The following is a 20135-nucleotide window of genomic DNA, read 5'->3' as shown; positions in this document are numbered from 1 at the left end:
GTTTAATCATATCAGTGGTGCCATAATATGCGAACCTCACTTAAGAAATAAGCTTCTGATGGGGATTTGATCCCTCTGGGGAAGGGGTTGAGACAGGATTTTTCTGTAGCTTTGGTTCCTGTCCTGGAACTAGCTCTTGTAGAGCAGGTTGGCCTCGAACTCACAGAGATCTGCCTGCCTCTGTGTTGATTGCCTTGGCGGGCTACTTAGTGCTGGGATTAAAGGCGTGCGCCACCACCACCTGGTTTGATCCCTTTAATAACATTCCCAGAAAATGGTTTTACATAGTGTTCCTTGTTTTGGAATATTTAACTATGTAAAAATGTGTTATTTTTATGCTGTAGAATATTACTTTAACAGTGTAAAGGTGTGTTACATTTGTTTATGCTGCATTTGTTTAATTATGAAGAGATACATTGCTGTTTCATCTTGCCTGCCTAAGGTATCTGATTAGTCTAATAAAAAGCTGAACGGCCAATAGTTAGGCACAAAAATGATAGGCAGGATTGGCTGGCAGAGAGAATAAGTAGGGGAAGAAAGGAGAAAGAGGAAGAAGAGAGGAGAGACTGAGGGAGACACCTGAGGACAGAAGCCAGGCAGCCAGACATAGAGAGAGCAGGGGAGTAAGATATACAGCAAGAAAAGGTCAGAAGTCCCAAGGAAAACATAGATGAAGAGAAACAGGTTAAGTTAAAGAGCTAGTTAGAAATGAGCCTAAGCTAGGCCAAGCACTCATAAATAATGAGAAGTCTCTGAGCCATGGTTTGGGAGCTGGTTGGTGACCCAAAAGAAAAGGTCTGGTATATTTCCTTTTCATTCATTATGCTTATTCATTAAGATGGAATGAAAGACTCTTATAGCACAAACTTGCTTTATATAACAGTATCAAAATGGGGCAGTACAAGAAATATTTGCCAGCAAATCTGACAACCTGGTCCTATAAGGCTCACATGGTAGAAGGGGGAACCGATCTCACAAGTTGTTTTCTGACCTCCACACCCATGCTGAAGAACACGGACCACCTATATGTCCCCCAAATACACAGACAGACAGACAGACAGACAGACACACACGTAATTAACACCCAGCATCCTGAAATTAGAAAGAATACAAAGAGTGCATTTTTGCACCATTTCCTTTCTTACTTCTTTCAGTTTTTCCGGCCATAGTCCCAGCTGTCACCACAGCAGCAGACAGTGCTGGCTGCATCTGGCCAGGCGTTCATCCCCACACTAGACCAGGAAACTGACTAAGCTCACACAGCTGAGGTATAAACAGCTGGATTCCAAGTCCGGGGATGATGGACCCAAGGTTTATTCTTCAGATTTTCATCCAGGAACGGGGAAGAGGGAGAGGATTCCTCTTTCTAGGTATGCATTCTCAGGGCAATAGTTCCTTTCATTTGGCAAGTGAGGCTTAATTCATTGTCTGCACATAAAATACCAGATATGTATCAATTCAGTCCAATAAAACCTGGCTGTCAGCACAGTGCACATCTCCCCGATTCAGCTGAAGCTCATTTCCCCATAAATTTCAATGTGGATACAGGAAATTGTACAGACTCACTCCCACAACTTTGCTCCCCCTGCAGACCTATTCTTTTCTCTTGCTTTCACCTTTGGCACTGTTTATACTAAAACCCGGGACATGCACATACACGCTGGGCAAGTTCTTGATCACTCAGCTGCCCTGCCAATCCCTTTTTATTTTTTCTATGAAAATATAGAAAAATATTTCAATCTTACTAATTTGGGGATATTATAAAAAGGTAGACTTATTAGACACAAAGAATTTTGAATTATATACATAGATACTATATATTTAAATTCACACAATAGTAAGTTACTATCATTTTTACTTTGGAAAAGAATCTAGAATTGCTCTGTGGTAGTTTGAAAGAGAGTTATTCAATAACATTTCTGAAGATCCATCAGATGCTGGGTATTATATAATTTAAGGACCTTGCAACAGAGGTACACACTATGGTCTGAATGTATCCCCAAGCTGTCTGCTGAAGCTTAATTACTAGGGTGACACTGTTAGTTGAGGGCTTTCTGGGGAGATCTCTGGAGGCAGAGCTCTTGGGATTCGTGCTGTTGAAAAACATGCAGAAGGAAACTGCTTTGACAAGTAAAGACCTAGTAAGAGACAGGAAGCGGGCCCTTACCAGACGCCAAACTTGCCGGCCATCCATCAGGATTTGAAGAAATAAATCTCTGTAGTCATAAGCTGGCAAGTCTACAGTATTCATTTTACTAGCAGTCCCAAAGGAACACAATTCCTCATCAGATTAAACCTTTTCAGTGTACACTGATAACTTCAAAATTGCTTAGTATCATCTTAGCAAATAAATACTTATTAGCCTCTTCAGTCTTGCACACACCATTAACTTAGCAAGCAAACTGTCATTTGATTCACCCTGCTCTAAACAAAGCAAACAGACAAACAAACAAAAACTTGAAAGCTCAGAAAGCTGAGCTGCCCAAGTCCTCATCGCTCTGGAGACTCTCTGCAGCTCTGTCTCCTATGGTCAACTCCATGTTGCTTGTCTTTCTTTACAGGAGGAGGAGGGTTCTGACTCCCAAATCCTTTACAACATTAAATGATTTCCTCTGGACCCTACTCCATTTCCTTTCTGTTCCTTTAAACTGGCAATAAAGGCCCCACCAGAGCTGCAGCAGTAACAGCACTGTTAATAACAGCACTTGTAACTGCAACGAACGTCATGCACACCGTCCAGTTTGTGGATTGTTGTTACTCCCATTTACTACAAGAAGCAGCCTCGGGAGGGCTAGCGCATGCTTTCAACAGCTGAGCATCCAAACAGCATTGTGTACGCTGTGGTGAGGGACTATATAAATGGTGACATCACTGGGGCAGTTTGTAAGAGAGGGAGAGGCATCATGGGAAGCCAGGAGGGCAGAGAGTGATTCTGGGATTAGTCTCATTTGTTTTCTGTTTAATCTCTTTGTGGTGCTGAGGATGGAACTGAGAGCCTCATGAATGGTAGGCAAGCACTCTACTACAACTCCATCCCAAGTGCATTTTTTTTCTTTTAGTTCTTAAATTGTATCGAAAGTATGTGTGTGTACACATGAATCCAGATACCCAAAGAGACCAGAGGCAGACCCCGCCCCCAACCTCTGCCAATTGCTAGAATTATATGCATATACTACTGTATCTGGTACTGAAGATGAAGCCAAGATCTAGCATATATGAGCAAGTGATCTAATACCTAAAATACCCACAACCCTCATCAGCACTCCTGAAAGATGCCCCTACACTTTTCTATGTTCTCTGACTACTGGATCTTTCAGAAAGACAATAATAACTAGTGAATGAAAAGCCATGGTGAAATAGTGAAGGGCTCCATTGCATTTCTACAGAAAAATAGCATCTAGCATACAGACACTTCTATAGGAGCTGAGATTTAAACAACAAGAAACTCAACTACCAATTCCATGTTGTAAAACATGGAAAACCAAGAAGAATCTTGTGGAGTTCAAACACTCCACAGTTTTCTTAAAGTAACAGAAAAGCAAAGTGTGGAATACAGTGACTTTGTTAGACAAAACAAAAATAAAACAGTCTTTTGCCAATAATGGTCTCTGCAGAAGAGACTGTATATTTAGGAAAAACTTACCTAATAAAAACCAGTTTGACCCTGGCTGGGGCAGTTTTAATAATGGCAGATGCATTTTGATGACTTCTTCCATAAAGGATCTGATTGTTTATCTGTTTGGGAAAAAATAAAATATACTTGTAAAAATACAACCCATATATTTTACACAATGAATAAATTATATATTATATATAATATATATATTATAAAGTACATGCTTGGGATTAAACAATAAAGTCTTCACTTTTAATCATGTATATAGGATTTATTAATAGTAAAAATCTCAATATTCTTCATACCACACATTACCAACGTAATTTTAAGCTGTGAAAAGTCTCCTAAGCTCTGCTGTGGCTACAGGGAATAAAGGACTCAACTCCTTGGCCCTGTGGCTAAACTTTATAAGAAAGGTAGTTGAGCTCATTGCAGATATGGCAGATATTTCATATTCTATGACTTTTCCAGATTCCTAAAGAATGTAGGAAACAGACCAAATTGTAGTATATACAGCGCTCTGGAGGGCCCATTTAATACTACGCTGCAACTGTGTCGTGGTTATTACATAGAATAAATCATTATCACAGGAAATATATATTATATGCCTGTTTTAAGTTGAATTTTAGGTCAACATTACAAAGTACATCTTACTGATAACCAATGAGTCATCTGTTCCTGTCTAAGGTGTACTGGAATTATAATTTGACTAAAGTCACCTAAATATGATAGAACAGTAGATCTAAACTGTTTTTATTTCGGATCCTCCCACTGATATGTTATATAATAACTACAATTATTCCCTCTATTATCTAATTCTACTCTCCCCATCTGTTAGGTAAGGAACTAGTGACTTGTAATGTTATGTTATCCCTATGTAGCCTTGATAACTTCTACAGTCTTAGGGATGGTACAGTACACTTAATTATATGCAAGGGGACTGGAGTCTTTCCAAATCGGTGCTTAATCCATCTGCCCTTGATGTCTCTGTAAGGCTGAATCTGAAGACACAATTGCCATCTCTTTGAAAACATTGTTTCATCACAGTGATTACACCCAGAAAGCAAAAGGGAAACAAACACTTCAAATAGTCATGGAAATACTTCTGTGTTAAAGGAAGCCAGTCCATCCCCATGCCTAGGGAGGTGCAGCCCTGGCTATCAGGCAACTTTTATTCTGTCAGGTTTTATTCTTGGCTGAGATCATTAGTCTCAGAGAAGTGCACTGACTCCCACACACCCAGTTATCTATAACGCGCTTTCCTATGCTCTAAAGAGGTCCTGAGAGCTGTAAGAAGAAAGCTGTCACAGATCATGGAATCTCTTGATACCTGAAGGAATGTTCCCTTCATATATTCAGACACTCATCTTTTTTGCTGTTAAACTTTAATATTCATACATTTAATAATGTGGTTATACCCCAGATTTCCAACACTAATACAAATGTACAAATACTTTCATGCTTTCACTTTTCATACGGACATGTGCGTGCATGTGCGCGAACACACACACACACACACACACACACACACACACACACACACACACACACACTGTGGGGGAGCACAGACAGAAAGACACACTGTTTCCTTTCTTTGTCCTTCTGCTTTCCTGTGTTTCCATCCTGGTGCTAGAGAGTAAACTCAGGCCCTTTCACACACTAAATATGGACTGCAAGGCAAACAGCTGCACATCCAACCTAAACAACATCTTCTCCAACTTAGTCACCAGCCAAAGGTTCTAAGAGTCACGAGAAGAGCTCTGACAGATCAATGCCATGGCTGCCATTGCTGCTGCTTCCTGCAGTACCAGCAACTGTGGCCTTGAGTGTGGGGGCAGCTGCCTCTTGGCAAAGCTTAGGAAGTGTTACACAGTGGAAAACTGGGAACTGAGCAAGCAACTCAAGACACAGGGAGAACTTTACTAAAGGAAATCTAAAGGAAAACTAAGATCTCTAGACAAAAACCAAAACAACTAAAAGGCTACAGTAAATTCTTCTTTCTGGCTTTAAAAATGATATAACCAGGGACCAGTGAGATGGCTTAGTGAGTAAAGACACTTGCAGCCATGTCTGAAGATCTGAGTTTGATACTGGGACCCAACATACACTCACAAGCTGTTCTCTAACCTCTGTACACATAGGTACTCACACACACACACACACACACACACACACACACACACACACTCTCTCTCTCTCTCTCTCTCTCTCTCTCTCTCTCAACTGCACAAGTCTGTATGGAAATTAGAGCACTAATCAATGGGATTGGTATCATCACAAGATGACATATGATTCAGTGTGGTAGTTCATTCCTGTAATCCCAGCACTGACAAAACTAAGGCAGGAGGACTGTGAGTTTGAAGTCAGCCTGGGCTATACCAGGAGGCTCTGCTCAATATAGGGAGTGAGAAGGAACATTGTCAAACTCTTTTTATGAGGCTACAATTACCCTGATACCCAAACCACATAAAGACATTACTAAGAGAGAATTACAGACCAATCTCATTCATGAACATTGATGCAAAAATACTAAAATAAAATACTGGCAAATTGAATCCAAGAACACATCGGAACCATCATCCACCATGATCAAGTCAGCTTCATCCCAGAGATGCAGGGATGGTTCAACATTTGAAAATCTGTCAACCTAATCCACCATATAAGCAAACTGAAAAAATAAAAACCACATGATCATCTCATCAGATGCTGAAAAGGCCTTCAACAAAATACAACATTCCTTCATGATAAAGGTCTTGGAAAGAGCAGGGATACAAGGAACCTCATAGAAAAAAAAAGTGAGAAGTACACTTGAGTGCATTGGCATAGGGAACCACTTCCTAAATATAACCCCAGCAGCACAGACACTGAGAGAAACAGTTAATAAATTGGACCTCCTGAAACTAGAAAGCTTCTGTAAAGCAAAGAACATGGTCAACAAATGACAGCCTACAGAATGGGAAAAGATCTTCACCAACCCTACATCAGATAGGAGTCTGATATCCAAAATATACAAAGAACTCAAGAAATTGGTCATCAAAAGAACAAATAATCCAATAAAAAAAAGGAGTACAGACCAAAACAGAGAACTCTCAACAGAGGAATCTAAAATGGCTGAAAAACACTTAAGGAAATGCTCAACATCCTTAGTCATCAGAAAAATGAAAATCAAAACAACTCTGAGATTCCATTTTACACCTGTAAGAATGGCCAAGATCCAAAACACTGATGACAACTTCTGCTGGAGAGGTTGTGGAGAAAAGGAAACACTCCTGAATTGCTGGTGGGAGTGCAAACTGGTACAGCCCCTTTGTATATCATGTGGTGATTTCTCAGAAAATTAGGAAACAACTTTCCTCAAGACCCAGCAATACCACTTTGGGTATATATCCAAAGGATGCTCAACCATGCCACAAGGACATGTTCATAGCAGTATTGTTTGTCATATCCAGAATCGGGAAACAACCTAAATGCCCCTCGACTGAAGAATGGATAAGGAAAAGGTGGTACATTTACACAATGGAGTACTACACAGCAGAAAAAATGATAGCCTGAATTTGGCAGGCAAACAGATGGAGCTAGAAAACATCATTTGAGTGAGGTAACCCAGACAGACCCACAAAGACAATTATCACATGTACTCCCTCATAGGCGGTTTTTAAACATAAAGCAAAGAAAACCAGCCTACAAACCACAATCCCAGAGAACCTAGACAACAATAAAGACCCTAAGGGAAACATACATGGATCTAATCTACATGGGAAGTAGAAAAAGACAAGATCTCTTGAGTAAATTGGGAGCATGGGGACCTTGGGAGAGGGTTGAAAGGGAGGCAAGAAGCAGAGAGGGGAGCAGAGAAAAATGTAGAGCTCAATAAAAATCAATAAAAAGAGAGAGAAGGGAGAGAAAGGAAGGAGTGAACTATGAGGTGTGTGTGTGTGTGAGAGAGAGAGAGACCTCTCTGGCATTTGTTATAGCTGCCCAAAGTGACAATGGCAATTGCTTGAACTAATTTCTGCTCTTTGAAATGCAAAACTCCAGTGGCGCAGTTTCTTGTCATTCTATGTATCTATGTTAACTTTAACTCTCTTTGCTGTCTCAGAGTCTGATACCCAGGTCTTTGCCTTGACACATGCAAAGAAGAAAAAGGAAACAGACTTTCTGTCCACAGGAAATTTCTATGAGATACTTACTATTATTATTTTGGTGTTGGGGATTGAACCTAGGACCTCACACATGCCAAAAAGGTGCTCTTCCATCCAGCCATATCCCCAACCTAATCTTTCTCTATGACTATGTCCTTGTCTGTCTGCCTACCCACCTCCATTTAACCATTTATTTAGAGACAAGGTCTCACTATGTAGCCTAGGCTGGCTTTGAACTTGTCATGTGATCCAGGCTGGCTTTGACAGTGTGATGCTCCTGCCTCAACCTCCTGAGGTTGAAGGCTGTGATTAAAGGTGTTCAACATGTCTGGTGCCTTCTATGTGCCTGACCAGCCATTCTCGCTTTCTGAATTGCTTTTGGGTTCCTCTTCTTATCATTGACAATGAGGGACTTCTGTGACTCTCTAGATAGTAATTTCTGTCTTAGCTCTTGACCCCTGGCAATAACAGATATATTTGGGTGAGTTAATTTTCTCTCAGGCTCTGAAATTCAAATCCCATTCATGAACAAACTAAAGCAACTCTGGGTTCCAAGGCCCCAGACAAGAGCCATGCCTGCATTTCCAAGGCTGGGGAGCAGTACTGCAGGTTTCCACGCACATGATTTCCCCTCAGGGTGGCCCTCTGCCTCTCGGGGGAGAAAGAACAAAACCTTAATGTGAGGACAATCCTGTGTAGAGTGGGATAATTAGTTCAGTATTGGTAGTCTGCAGCAGAAGCAGAATTATGGTTAATCCAGTGAAGAATAAGCCAAAGTAAATGGATGTAAATCCTCTCAAACACTGCATAGACTTTCGCTTTAAACGTCTTGAATGAGATTGGTTTTAATCAAATTAACTATGCAAAAATATTAAAGAGAAAAGTTTTCAACTACTCCTAATTTCACACAGTTCGTCTGAACAGGAGTATAAATTTATGCTGAAAAGCAGCTCAATTAATCTACTCAATGTATCAAATTGGGAGTAAAAGTTAATTAAGCTAGGGTTGAAAATATTAATTAGACAAAATTAGAATTTAGTTCAAGTAACAGATTTGCCCAAGGTTTGAACATCATGTCATAATTTATTACACTCAACCATCTCCCACCCATGTTTTCTTTTTTAAAGCAAAATGATGTATTATACAAGCCGATAAACTATCATTAGGGAGTGGAACTGAAACTTCACTGTGAGTGGCTAACAACGAAGTCAGAGTCCTTCCCCCATCTTCACTCTGAAACACCTTCTGAACATATTTTAAGACACTAGAATCCATACATTAACTTTAAAACAACCATTACTGAAGATAAATCACACAGAAAAACCAACACATTATATTTATAACCATCAGCCTTTTAAAATTTTTGGTACTGAACATCAGACCCAGTACCTGGACTATACCAGCGTTTAACCATGGCAGGAGATTTTAAACTTCAAAACTTTATTTTGAGTCAGGGTCTAAACAAATTGCCTTAGATTCAGGCTCATACCACCTTACCCAGCTGCCAATTAACTCTGGATCAAATAATTCCATTTCAATGGATTTAGCCTAAACAAGTTAAAACTTAGGCATTAAAATGTCATTCACCCTAACTATACTTTAAGAAAGAGCAGGAAAACTGCAGGTTTATCCATCTGTCATCATGGCAACAATGGGAAACAATCGCCCTAAAAAGACCTGGTGAAGGTGACGTCTATCTAGGTGTATGGTTATAAGAAGATAGCAGTACTGAGAGGAAAATGTAGCAGATAAGCAGTTTGAAAATAAAAGTTTCTTTGTGGGTCTAAGGAACTAAACCCAATAGTGGGCTCTGTGGTGACAGGTTTGGGTATCAGTATTTTAACGTGTTTATCATATTTCATTTGTTCTATGTGTATATGCACATATGGTTTGGGTATCAGTATTTTAACATGTTTATCACATTTTATTTGTTCTGTGTGTATATGCACATATGGTTTGGGTATCAGTATTTTAACATGTTTATCACATTTTATTTGTTCTGTGTGTACATGCACATACGTATGCATGTCTGTCATGACATGAGCATGGAGGCATTAATGCAGTCCTCTCTCTCCACCACGGGCTCTGGGGACCCAGTTCTGGTGTGTGTCTGTGATCACAGCATAGGGGGCTGATCCAGGTTTGTGGGCTGGAAGTTAACTTGGGCTACACTGTGAACTCTGTCTGCAAACACAGCTTTGTAATAATCAAAAAATACTTCAAAAAATCTCTTTTATTTCTTCCTTAAAAAATAAAAATAAAATAAGAAGAAAGGGAAAGAAGATGGAGGTGTCCTATTTCCTTCACGCAATCGACGGGGATAAATAAATGGTGCAATCTACCTTGTAACAAGAACTGCTATGAATATTGCAGGAAAAAAATGATGGTTTCTGGGAATTTAAGATACTTCAACATAACAATTGAGGGTATGTGTCTTTTGTGTGTGTGTCTGTGTGTGTACATGCTCATATGCACCTGTGCAGGTGAGTACACGTGGAGGCAGAGGACAGCCTGGGCTGTCTGTCCTTGAGGGACCATCTACCCTGTGTTTACTGACTTTATTTGTGGTGTGTGTGTGTGTGTGTGTGTGAGAGAGAGAGAGAGAGAGAGAGAGAAAGAGAGAGAGAGAGAGAGAGAGAGAGAGAGAGAGAGCGCTCCAATGCCACAGGGGCCAGAACCAGCTCCTTGGAGCTGGAGTTACAGCAGTTGTGAGCTGCATAATGCGGCTGCTGGGAAACCAAACCCTTGTCCCCCAGAAGAGGAAGCACTCGCTCTTGCCTCCCCTCCAGCTCCACACTGTACTTTTAGAGACAGGTTTCTCACTGGTATCTGGCCTCTCTCAGTAGGCTAGGCTGTCTGGCCAGCAAGCCCAGGGATGATCTGTCTTCTGTCTTCACCTTCTCAGCACTGATGCGACAAGGGCTTGCCACCCAGTTGACTTTTTACATGTTGTTGGGGACCAAACTCAGGTCCCCATGCTTGTGTGGCAAGCATTCTACCATCTGAGCTATCTCTCCACACCAGGCATAATTCTTAATAATATTCTTAGTTGCTGTGGGACAATGGTTTGTAGCCTGTCAATTGTATTTTAATAAAACACTGATTGGTCAGTAGCCAGGCAGGTAGTATAGGCGGGACAACCAGACAGGGAAATGAGAACAGGAGAATTCTGGGAAGAGGAAAGCTTGGTCTGCAGTCCTGACCTGGCCACAGAGCAAGCAAGATGTGACTGCCTCACCGAAAAGGTACCAAGCCATGTGGCTAACATAGACAAGAATAATGGGCTAATATGAGTTAATAAGAAGCCTGAGCTAATGGGCCAATCAATTTATAGTTAATATAGACCTCTGTGTGATTTCTTTGGGACTTAACAACTGTAGGAACCAGGCAGGACAGAAAACTTGGTCAACACTTAAATCAGATAAGCAAATAGGACTCAGGTTACTAGTGACCTGCAATTCCTTTACCAACAATATTAAGCTGGGTATGGTGGCATAGGTAGTTGGATCTCTGTGAGTTCATGGCTAGCCTGATATATACAGCAAGCTACAGGCTTGCCAGAGCTACATAGTAACCCCCTGTCTCAAAATAAATAAAACCCAATCAGCCAAACAAAGAGAATATCAAGATAAAATGCCTATGGTAGTAATGTTTAGCCTAAGGTTTCTTTCTTTCTCACACAAAAGAGGACATGATTAGAAATCTTTTCTGACCTACCAAAAAAGAAAAAAGAAAAAGAAAAAGAAAAAAAAGATCAGATGAGGAAAAGGAAAAGCAGGTCTATACCTTGTGTTTCTTCCGTTTCTTTAAAAGAATGTTTACCCACTGTTTATTGTGTGTGTAGGTGTGTGCTTCTGAGTGAAGGCATGTGCACTACGTGCATGCAGGTACCCTTAGATGATGTGGGATGTCCTTCTGTACATGTGTTGCTTTTGTTGGTTAATGAATAAAGCTGTTTGGACCTATGGCAGGGCAGAATATAGCCAGACTAGAAAGGATATAGAGAGAGTAGACGGAGTCAAGAAGACGTCACATAGCTGCTGAAGGAGAGGGAGAGGCTGGAATCTTACTGGTAGGCCACAGCATCGTGGCGAGACACAGATGAATAGAAATGGGTTAATTTAAGATGTAGAAGTTACTTAATAAGAAGCCTGAGCTAACAGGCTAACAATGTTGTAAAAAAAAAAAAAGAAATCTATCTCAATTCTTAGTTATATTTTCCTCATATTCAAAATATTTCATAAGTCCCTTTACTGACCTACTCAAAAAACTCAGTCTCCAAGATTCTCTTCTCCCCTCCCCTCCCCTCCCTTCCCCTCTCCTTTTAAAAGTGTTCAAATTTTACTTGTATTGTACATATGGTATGCCTGTGTGCGAGCACCCTCACAGGTGCCTACATGGACCACATGTGGAGGGCCACTTGCAGGAGCAGAGTCTCTCCTTCCACTGTGGATTCTGGAGACTCAACTAAGGTCATAGGCATTCATGGCAAGCACTTTTACCCACTGAGGCATCTCACTGGTCCCAGTTTCTAGTTGCAACAATTGTCACCTTGTTTAAAAAAACTGTCCCGCAGAGGCACGATGGCATCCTTTGCACCTAAGAATGTTTAGCACATATCTCATATAGTCTAGCACTGCCCTTCAGCATGGGCCCGAGACAGGAGGAGGGCCTGTGTCAGTATAATGAGGACTCAGAGATTCACAAGCTCAATGATTATAAGAGTTTAAGGTATGAAGTGATGCTGACAGAATGCAGGCCCAAATCTCCAGGTCCCCAAACCCCAAGTAGGTCTGGGGTCACTGCAGCATGTCACAGAATACTCAGTAGGTGTCAGGGAACTCCTTTGCTTCTCTTAATCCTTAATGGAAGCAATCACTCATATCTTATTCCAGCCAATTCCCAACCCACGCAAAAAATGTACCCACCTCCCGATTCTCAGCGAGGCCAAGGTAGAAGAACCTTCAAGCACTAACTCATGCTCCCGTAAGCAATGCTAGTCACCAAAAATAAAAAATATACAAGAAAGTAAAAGGGGGACTGGTAGGGAAAGAGTGGAAATCAGGTGGAGGGAAGAAGAGAGGGTAATGGGGCAAATATGATCAAAATATGTTACATACATGCATGAATATTTCATGACTTTCATAACATAAAAAAGTTAGTATATCATTTAGGATATGCTAATTAATCTTTAAGAAACCCTCTCCTCATCAGTTTTGCTTTCTAAGGTTTCAGATCAAATGTGGTCTGAAGGTGTTTAATGAAAAACTCTAGAAATCCTTCATACTTTAAAAAAAGATTTTTTTGGAACTGGGAGTAGTGGCACATGGCTTTAATACCAGCACTCAGGAGGCAGAGGCAGGTGGATCTGAGTTCCAGTCCAGCCTGGTTTACAGAGCAAGTTCCAAGATAGCCAGGGCTACACAGAGAAACATGTCTTGAAAAACAAAAACAAAAACAAATAAAAGAATGTTTTTGAAACCCGAATATGCACATGGGTTGATCTGTCATTTTAACACAGACCCTGTCTTTGTTGACCCTGTCCCTCCTCTACAGGCTGGCATCATCCTCTCCAGAGTCCCCTTTCCATTTTCATGTCTCATAGTTCACAGCTTGGGTTCTGCACAGAGAACGGAATCAGCCTTTGTCCAGGGGTCAACACTGCACACCTGATACTGGCTACTCAGCTATCAAATCAAACATGCTCAGGCAGACACGTTTACTTAAGAAATACCACAAATATTCTGGTGACTCAGACATCCGAAAGAGGAAAACACAGTAATACACTTGAACAGAAAACTCATTTGTAAAACTTTATTACAGTACTTTTGCCTCATTGTTATACTGTACGAGTTACTGTTAATACTGCACTATGCCTAATTTATAAAGCCAACTTTGTCATTAGTCTATATGTATGGGGAAAATGTAATATAAACTGGGTACTAGGGTTTATGCCTGCAATCCTAGGTCATGATTCAGGACAACTAACCTGAGTTTGAAGCCATCCTGAGCTACTTAGTGAGCTCTAGATAAGCCTGGTCTAAAGAGGGAGAACTTGTCTAAAAATCAAATGAAAACAAAATAAACAAAACAATAATGATGATGGTAATGAGTCTTATTATGAAAGGCCAGTACTACCCATGGTTTCAGGAATCTATGAGGGGGTCTTGCAATGTATCACCTTTTGGGCAGGGGTGTTATACAGCACAATTAGTGAAGTGAAAATTCCTATTATGCAAATGCAAACAGATTGTATATGTGGTCAACAGAACACCCCCCAGAATACCCTCAGTGTATATTTTCCCAGGCTGCACATCAATATAGCCTCAAGATAGTAAAGGAGGACCACGCTGAATAAAGGAGGGCTGAAAGAGTGTAGTACAATCATTACCAGTTGTGTTACACACCAAGAAGAGCCACAGAAACCTGAGGCAAGGAAGCCATTACTTCCAATTGGCATGTTCCTTTCCCTATGCCTGATTCCTGTGTTTCAATTTTCCTTAATGATCTGTTTCTTCCGTTCTTGACATTTCATTTTCGCCACTAATGTGACTAGATTTAGAATCACCTAGGAGACACATCTGAGAGAATAGTTCCAGACAGCTGTGATTTAGGAGGACAGATACAATCTGCATGTGTATGGCACCATCCCACATGGGGGGAAAAAAGGGAAAAGATGAAAAGATAATCAGAGTACTAGCAGTCATCGGTCTGCTTCCTGATTGCGGAAACACGTGACCAGCCCCCTCATGTTCCTGTCTCACATCCCTGCTATGATGGACTATATCCATTTGAACCATAAACCAAAATAATTCTTCCTTACTTAAATTGTGGCTGATATTTTCCTTCCTTGAGTTGCATTGGTTAGGTATTTTGTCATAGCAATGAGGAAAATGTCCAATACACCTTCATTTTGCTTTGTTTTCTAAGGTCTTAAGATAATTTGGCTCACTGCAGAGACCTCAGAACTTGTGTGAGAACAACAATGAGGACCACAGCAATAAGACGCGAATGACTACTATTCCTTCCACAAAAACAGTAAGAGTGGAGCTTTCAGGGATGAAAAGACAACGAGGTGCAACTAAATAATTCAAAACTCCTCCCCTAACAAGCTGTCGTCAGAAACAGAAATGGCAAAAATAGAGCTGAAGCCTTCACAGCTGGAAGCTCCGGCAGAAAACCAGGACACTCAATGCAAACTAGGTTTTACACAATAGCTTCTATGCCTGAAAATAAAGCCCAAGTCTACGGTAGAAATGAGGGCAAGCTCTTCAATTATGAAGTTCAAAAGCTCCCAGGCTGTACATGAATAAGTTCAAAGGAGGACTGCCTTCCTTCTTTGGTTCTTAATAGAGGAGCATGATTTTATCAATTACATTCTTCTTTTAATGAACATAGACTTGCATTACATTTTAAGATGGATAATATCATATGGAATTGCAATGTGAGAATCTAAGGCAGGATAGAAAAACAAAGTTTAGGGACCACAGGAAGGCATAGGAGGCTTTCACTTGAGCCTGGTTGTCTTTTTACTAGTTAAGAGTCCAGAATTCTGACACAACTAACAAATCTGGTGTAAAGAGTGTCTATATAGACAGATGTGATGGTACACACCTTTAATCCCAGCATGACTTTACTTTGGCATGTAGGAAGGTCGTATTCAGGACCTACTCACAATACTCATTTGTGTTAACTTTGATCGATCCATTTTTAAATAGTTTTCGGGTATTAAATACAGCTGTCTGTTTGTTGAGATAGGGTCTCAGTTTCTAGTCCTGACTGACCTGCAGCTCACAGTGTAGACCAGGTTGGCCTTGAGATCACAGAGATCTGCCTACCTCTGCCTCCTGAATGCTGGGATTAAAGGCCTGTGCCACCACACCTGGCCAAATACAGCTTTAATATGCATTATATTCATATCTAAACCATTCATGTCAAAGCCATTTGAAGTCACTGCCACAGTAAAAGAAAAACAAAAAACCTAGCCAATCAACTCTGCATGAGTAGATATTAAGAACTATTCTGCCAAAAATTTATGGAGAAACATAATTTTGTTTCAATTTTGAAATCCTATTCCTCAGACTGTTTTTATACCAGGAGATTTTATTATATGATGTATCTTAGGGCAAAGTTCTTTCATTAAAAATACTTGATAAATACACCCGGCTATGGTAGTGTGGATGACATGAGCTTCTGAGTATAAATTAAGAGATTTTATCCCACAGATGCACAAAATCTAGCGATTTACTTACTAGCTTCCATACCACAGTCCAAATCATATCTAAGCTTTCCAAAATGTTTCAAATCTAATTTGCTGGCAAGGAACAGCTGTAGGCCAATGCCTACACCAAGGAAGGCTGAATGATGTGGTGATAAGCACCTGGGTGGATCAACTCACTTTTGTGATTATAGTGGGTTTTTTTTTCTTTATGAAAACAATATCATGATGAGATCTGAATTGACCCCTGGTTTTATGCCTCTATCCCTGGAAGGTATGAGAGGTACTCACACCTCCTCTTTTCCACTATACATGTACTGGACAGGACTCAGTTTAGGCTTCTGCAGGTTCCACAGCTCCACACAGCAGCCTAATCCATTCTGTTTTGAGCTGACACATCACTCAGACTCCCTGCACAGCACCACTGGCCCTGTCTTCTCACACGTGCATGGTAAGGAGGATTATAAATGAATCCTATATTCATACGGCAGCACTGTGGCCCTGCATTGCGCTGGGAAAGCCAGTGTTCTAGTGCAAGCCTCATTCTGTGTACATGGTAATTATATGGTAATGCTTTCTGAAATTAATTCAGTAACCCTCACATTAGAACTGAAAGGAAGGGTAAAGGAGCTGAGATTTAATCACATTGTCTTCTGGGAGCTTAACAGAAAATTCCTTTTACACATGAACTACGCCATCACCCCACAGAACTCATGATTATTCTACTACTACGGTGCAATTGCACACCGCCAGGACTGCGGCAACCACAACCCAAACCGGTCACACCAAGGCTCTGGGAGAAAAGCGGAGTTTCTGATTTAAAAGGAGACAGGATATGTTCTTGATAATTATTTTACTTCTTAACTGGACTTCAGAGTCTTAAGCAAATGGATCAACTGTAAATCTTAGAGGCAGTGAGCAAAGGCGTGACAGAACAGTCATGGCCGGGTAATGATGGAATTATGAATCAGAAAGAGAACTATGAAAATACGCAAGCCACAAGACTGAACCCAATTCAAGGTTGAGGCTATAAAATAACCGTATTTTGGGTGAGAGTTTACAAATACCCATGGTTCGCTCCATTTCTTAAAACCCATTTGCACAATGCAGCGTTCCCAACCATCTAATGTTCTGCAATGTCCACGGTCATGCTAGATTTTAGCTTTTCTGGTTCACATCATTAAATCAGTTTTCTATTCTTAGCCAGCAAGCACATCCCAACTCCTCATCTGTTAAAGAAAAAGTACTGTGTTTTTCCTGAGCTATAAAAAGAAACCAGGGAATATTTTCCCATATCAATTTATTTTCTGTCATCCTTGACCTGAAGTCAAAACGGTTACAAGAGAAGATAGATTACAACTGCCTAAGAGCCGGGGGTTTGGTAAGGTGCTGCATGAAATTACTAAGGAATAAGGCACTGCTTGGACATGATTTCACAGACACTAATATCAATATAAACGAACTAAAAAGACAAAAATACATATATACAGAAATGATAGTTTTTGATCCTATCAGTTAAAGTATGCCAGAGACTGTGGCAACACCTAGCTTACCATATTTGTCACTAACTTCCCCAAAGGAAGGGTTGCCCCAAGGTTAATGTGGCCCAACCACTGTACTGCTAGCTCTGTGAGAGCAGGACTCAGTTCATGCAATACCTGCTACAGGACAGCCCCATCTGAGGGTCTGATGTAAGTGATTTCAACTACAAACCAAAAGAGGCTATGAGCAAAGCAGTAATATTTAATAACAAGAACCATGATGAAGCAATAATGAGAAGTAACATGAGTAAATAGCTCTCTCAAAATGATTAAGGCAAAGGAAATTTTATTCAACTCAGGGAGAGGTCACAAAAATAAGTATATGTATTTTGGACTTATTTTTAGATATTTCAAGAAGATATTTGCTAAAAGATTTGAAAAAGCTGAGGCTGAAGAGAGATGGTAATTGACGATAAAATCTGTGTCCCAACATATTTTTATTTGTTGCCACTTGGCAGAAACTAGAGCATCTCTGGGGAGGGTAAAAGGAGCTGATACAGCCACACTGAATCTACTTGATCTCTGCGTCTGTAACTGATATAACAAAAAGACCAGATCCAGAAGGCTAGAGGAAGGAAAAGGAGAAATACAAGGTCAATGCTAGTATTCGTTTTTTTTGCCCCATGCCTGACGGAGGAAGTAGGATTAGCTAGCAGCTAACTCACTGCTAGGCTGCATCACGATAATGTTAGAAGACACGGATTTGGGCTCTCTCCTTAGTTTTGGCAGAGAAGTACTCCTTTTGTAGTTTTCTAGTTGATCAGTGTGTTAAATTCATCTTTGGTCCTAACATCTGGTTTCTGGCTCCCAATCCTGATTTCTGTTCTGATGAGCGATGGGATCAGGGTCTGGGCACACTTACAAGGGCTCTACCGCTGAGTTACACCTGCACTCAGTCTCTAGCCCTGTGTCCTTCCTGGATCATGGGGGACGGGGTGTATGTTTAACACTTTTGCTTTTTCTGCTGATGTCCAGCCCTACCAGGAGTCCATTAAGAGCCACCTCATGGTGCTGGACAGATTGCTCAGTAGTTAGGGACACTGGATGCCCTTCCAGAGGGCCCACATTTGATTTTCCAGTACATATATGGTGGCTAATAATTGTCTAGCTCTGACGTCTGCTTCTGGCCTCCACAGGCATCAGGCATGTAGATGGTACACAGACATACACATGAGCAAAACACTTGTACACATAAATTAAAAAGAATAGCTTCAGCTGGGAGGTGGTACATGTAACCCCAGCCCTCAGGAGGCAGAGGCAGGTAGATCTCTGTGAGTTTGAAGCCAACTTGGTCTACAGAGTGAGTTCCAGGACAGCCGGGGTTATGTAGTGATAAACAAAACAAAACAAAAAAAAAGTGAGAGAGGTAGTTTCCACCCAAGGTTCTGAAGCAAATCAGCGACAACTACGTGTGGTGCAGACTTGGGGGAAGCAGTAACTCGCTGGGCTCGCCCCTGTTTCCCCATCGCTTTCCTTCACCACTTCAGTCTCATCCCCAGGGGTTTCCAAACAGGAGCTAAAGGAAATGATCTTGAAGCATGGATTATAATGGTTAATATATTTTGTCAAAATTTACCATTTTTTTTAACAATTATACTAGTAGGTACCAACCCCTAGGGAGTTACAGAGCAAGAAGGGCACACTCCCAGGTCTGGCTCCTCAGCAGGAAAGGGTGTTAGGTGGAGGGAAGAGAGATGCTGGTCTCCTTGCATTGGCTGCAGATGTAGAAGGCATGTTCTAAGTCTGAAGGGGAAACCATCCGCACACACTCAGAGGCTGCTACTTCATACAAGACACTGGGATGCCTAGTGCCCTTGTGACTGGCCTCTCCTAAAAGCCACATGCTGGAACCTGTTTCCCAAGAGGCCTTAACAGTGGTTAAACACAATCAAGAAATCAGAAGAGGAAAAAAAGGTGCTCTGGGATAAAAGTCAATTAGTCTATAGACTCTGCTGGCTCTAACTTACTCGTAACAGCATCCAAGTTGGCTTCCTGTATGCGACCCTCAGTACCTAGTCTGCGCACTAAAGGACAAGCTGAGAAGACGGGCTCTCACCTCCAGTAGCTCGTCTCCAACCCGCATCCGTCCATCTGCAGCAGCAGGCCCCTCTGGTTTGATGCCCACCACGAATATGCTCATCCGTGACCTGTCCTTATTGCCAGCAAGACTGAGCCCCAGGCCATTCTTATCCTTGTCCAGCTCGATAATGTGCAGTTCTCCAGGCAGGTCTGCGTACCTTTGCCGGATCTTTTCTATATTAGAAATGAAAAAAATAGAGCATGAGTCTTTATTACTGAGATGTCAGCATTCTCCCATTTTAGTGTGGTTCATCTTCAGGGCTGTCTTAGAATAAATCACTTAAGGCTTTCATGGCCTTGAGGGCAAGCTATTGTTAGCAGTTACTTTTATCTCCACATAAGTTTAGACTGCCCACCAAACTTCTCACTTCTGGTTCCCATTAGCTTAACCTTCTGTGAACTGTTTCTTTCCTTCAGAGAGTTACCAAAATATGGATAAATTATGGCCCCAAGCCTCCACCTTGCCACAAAGGTTTAGAAAATTTAATAACAGTGAGGTATGAACAAAGTATTTGGCTTTAGAGGTAAATTATTGAACC

At 41.1% G+C, this 20135-nt stretch overlaps 1 protein-coding gene across 9 annotated transcripts in view; it reads right to left on the bottom strand.

Moving 5' to 3' along the window:
* The window catches only part of Patj (PATJ crumbs cell polarity complex component), a 314603-nt gene that overhangs the window by 120727 nt on the left and 173741 nt on the right, over positions 1-20135 (bottom strand). For all 9 annotated transcript variants that reach the window (XM_075944778.1, XM_075944774.1, XM_075944777.1 and 6 more), the window contains 2 exons: positions 19574-19770; positions 3644-3735 (listed from right to left, as the gene is read on the bottom strand). In XM_075944778.1, coding sequence (XP_075800893.1) covers positions 3644-3735; positions 19574-19770 — 289 coding nt within the window. The remainder of the gene's footprint in view (positions 1-3643; positions 3736-19573; positions 19771-20135) is intronic.

The sequence above is a fragment of the Microtus pennsylvanicus genome, chromosome 13, assembly GCF_037038515.1.
Source record: "Microtus pennsylvanicus isolate mMicPen1 chromosome 13, mMicPen1.hap1, whole genome shotgun sequence".
Lineage (NCBI taxonomy): Eukaryota > Metazoa > Chordata > Mammalia > Rodentia > Cricetidae > Microtus > Microtus pennsylvanicus.
The sequence above is the reverse complement of the archived record's forward strand: the minus strand, read 5'-3'. Positions and strand labels throughout refer to the sequence as shown.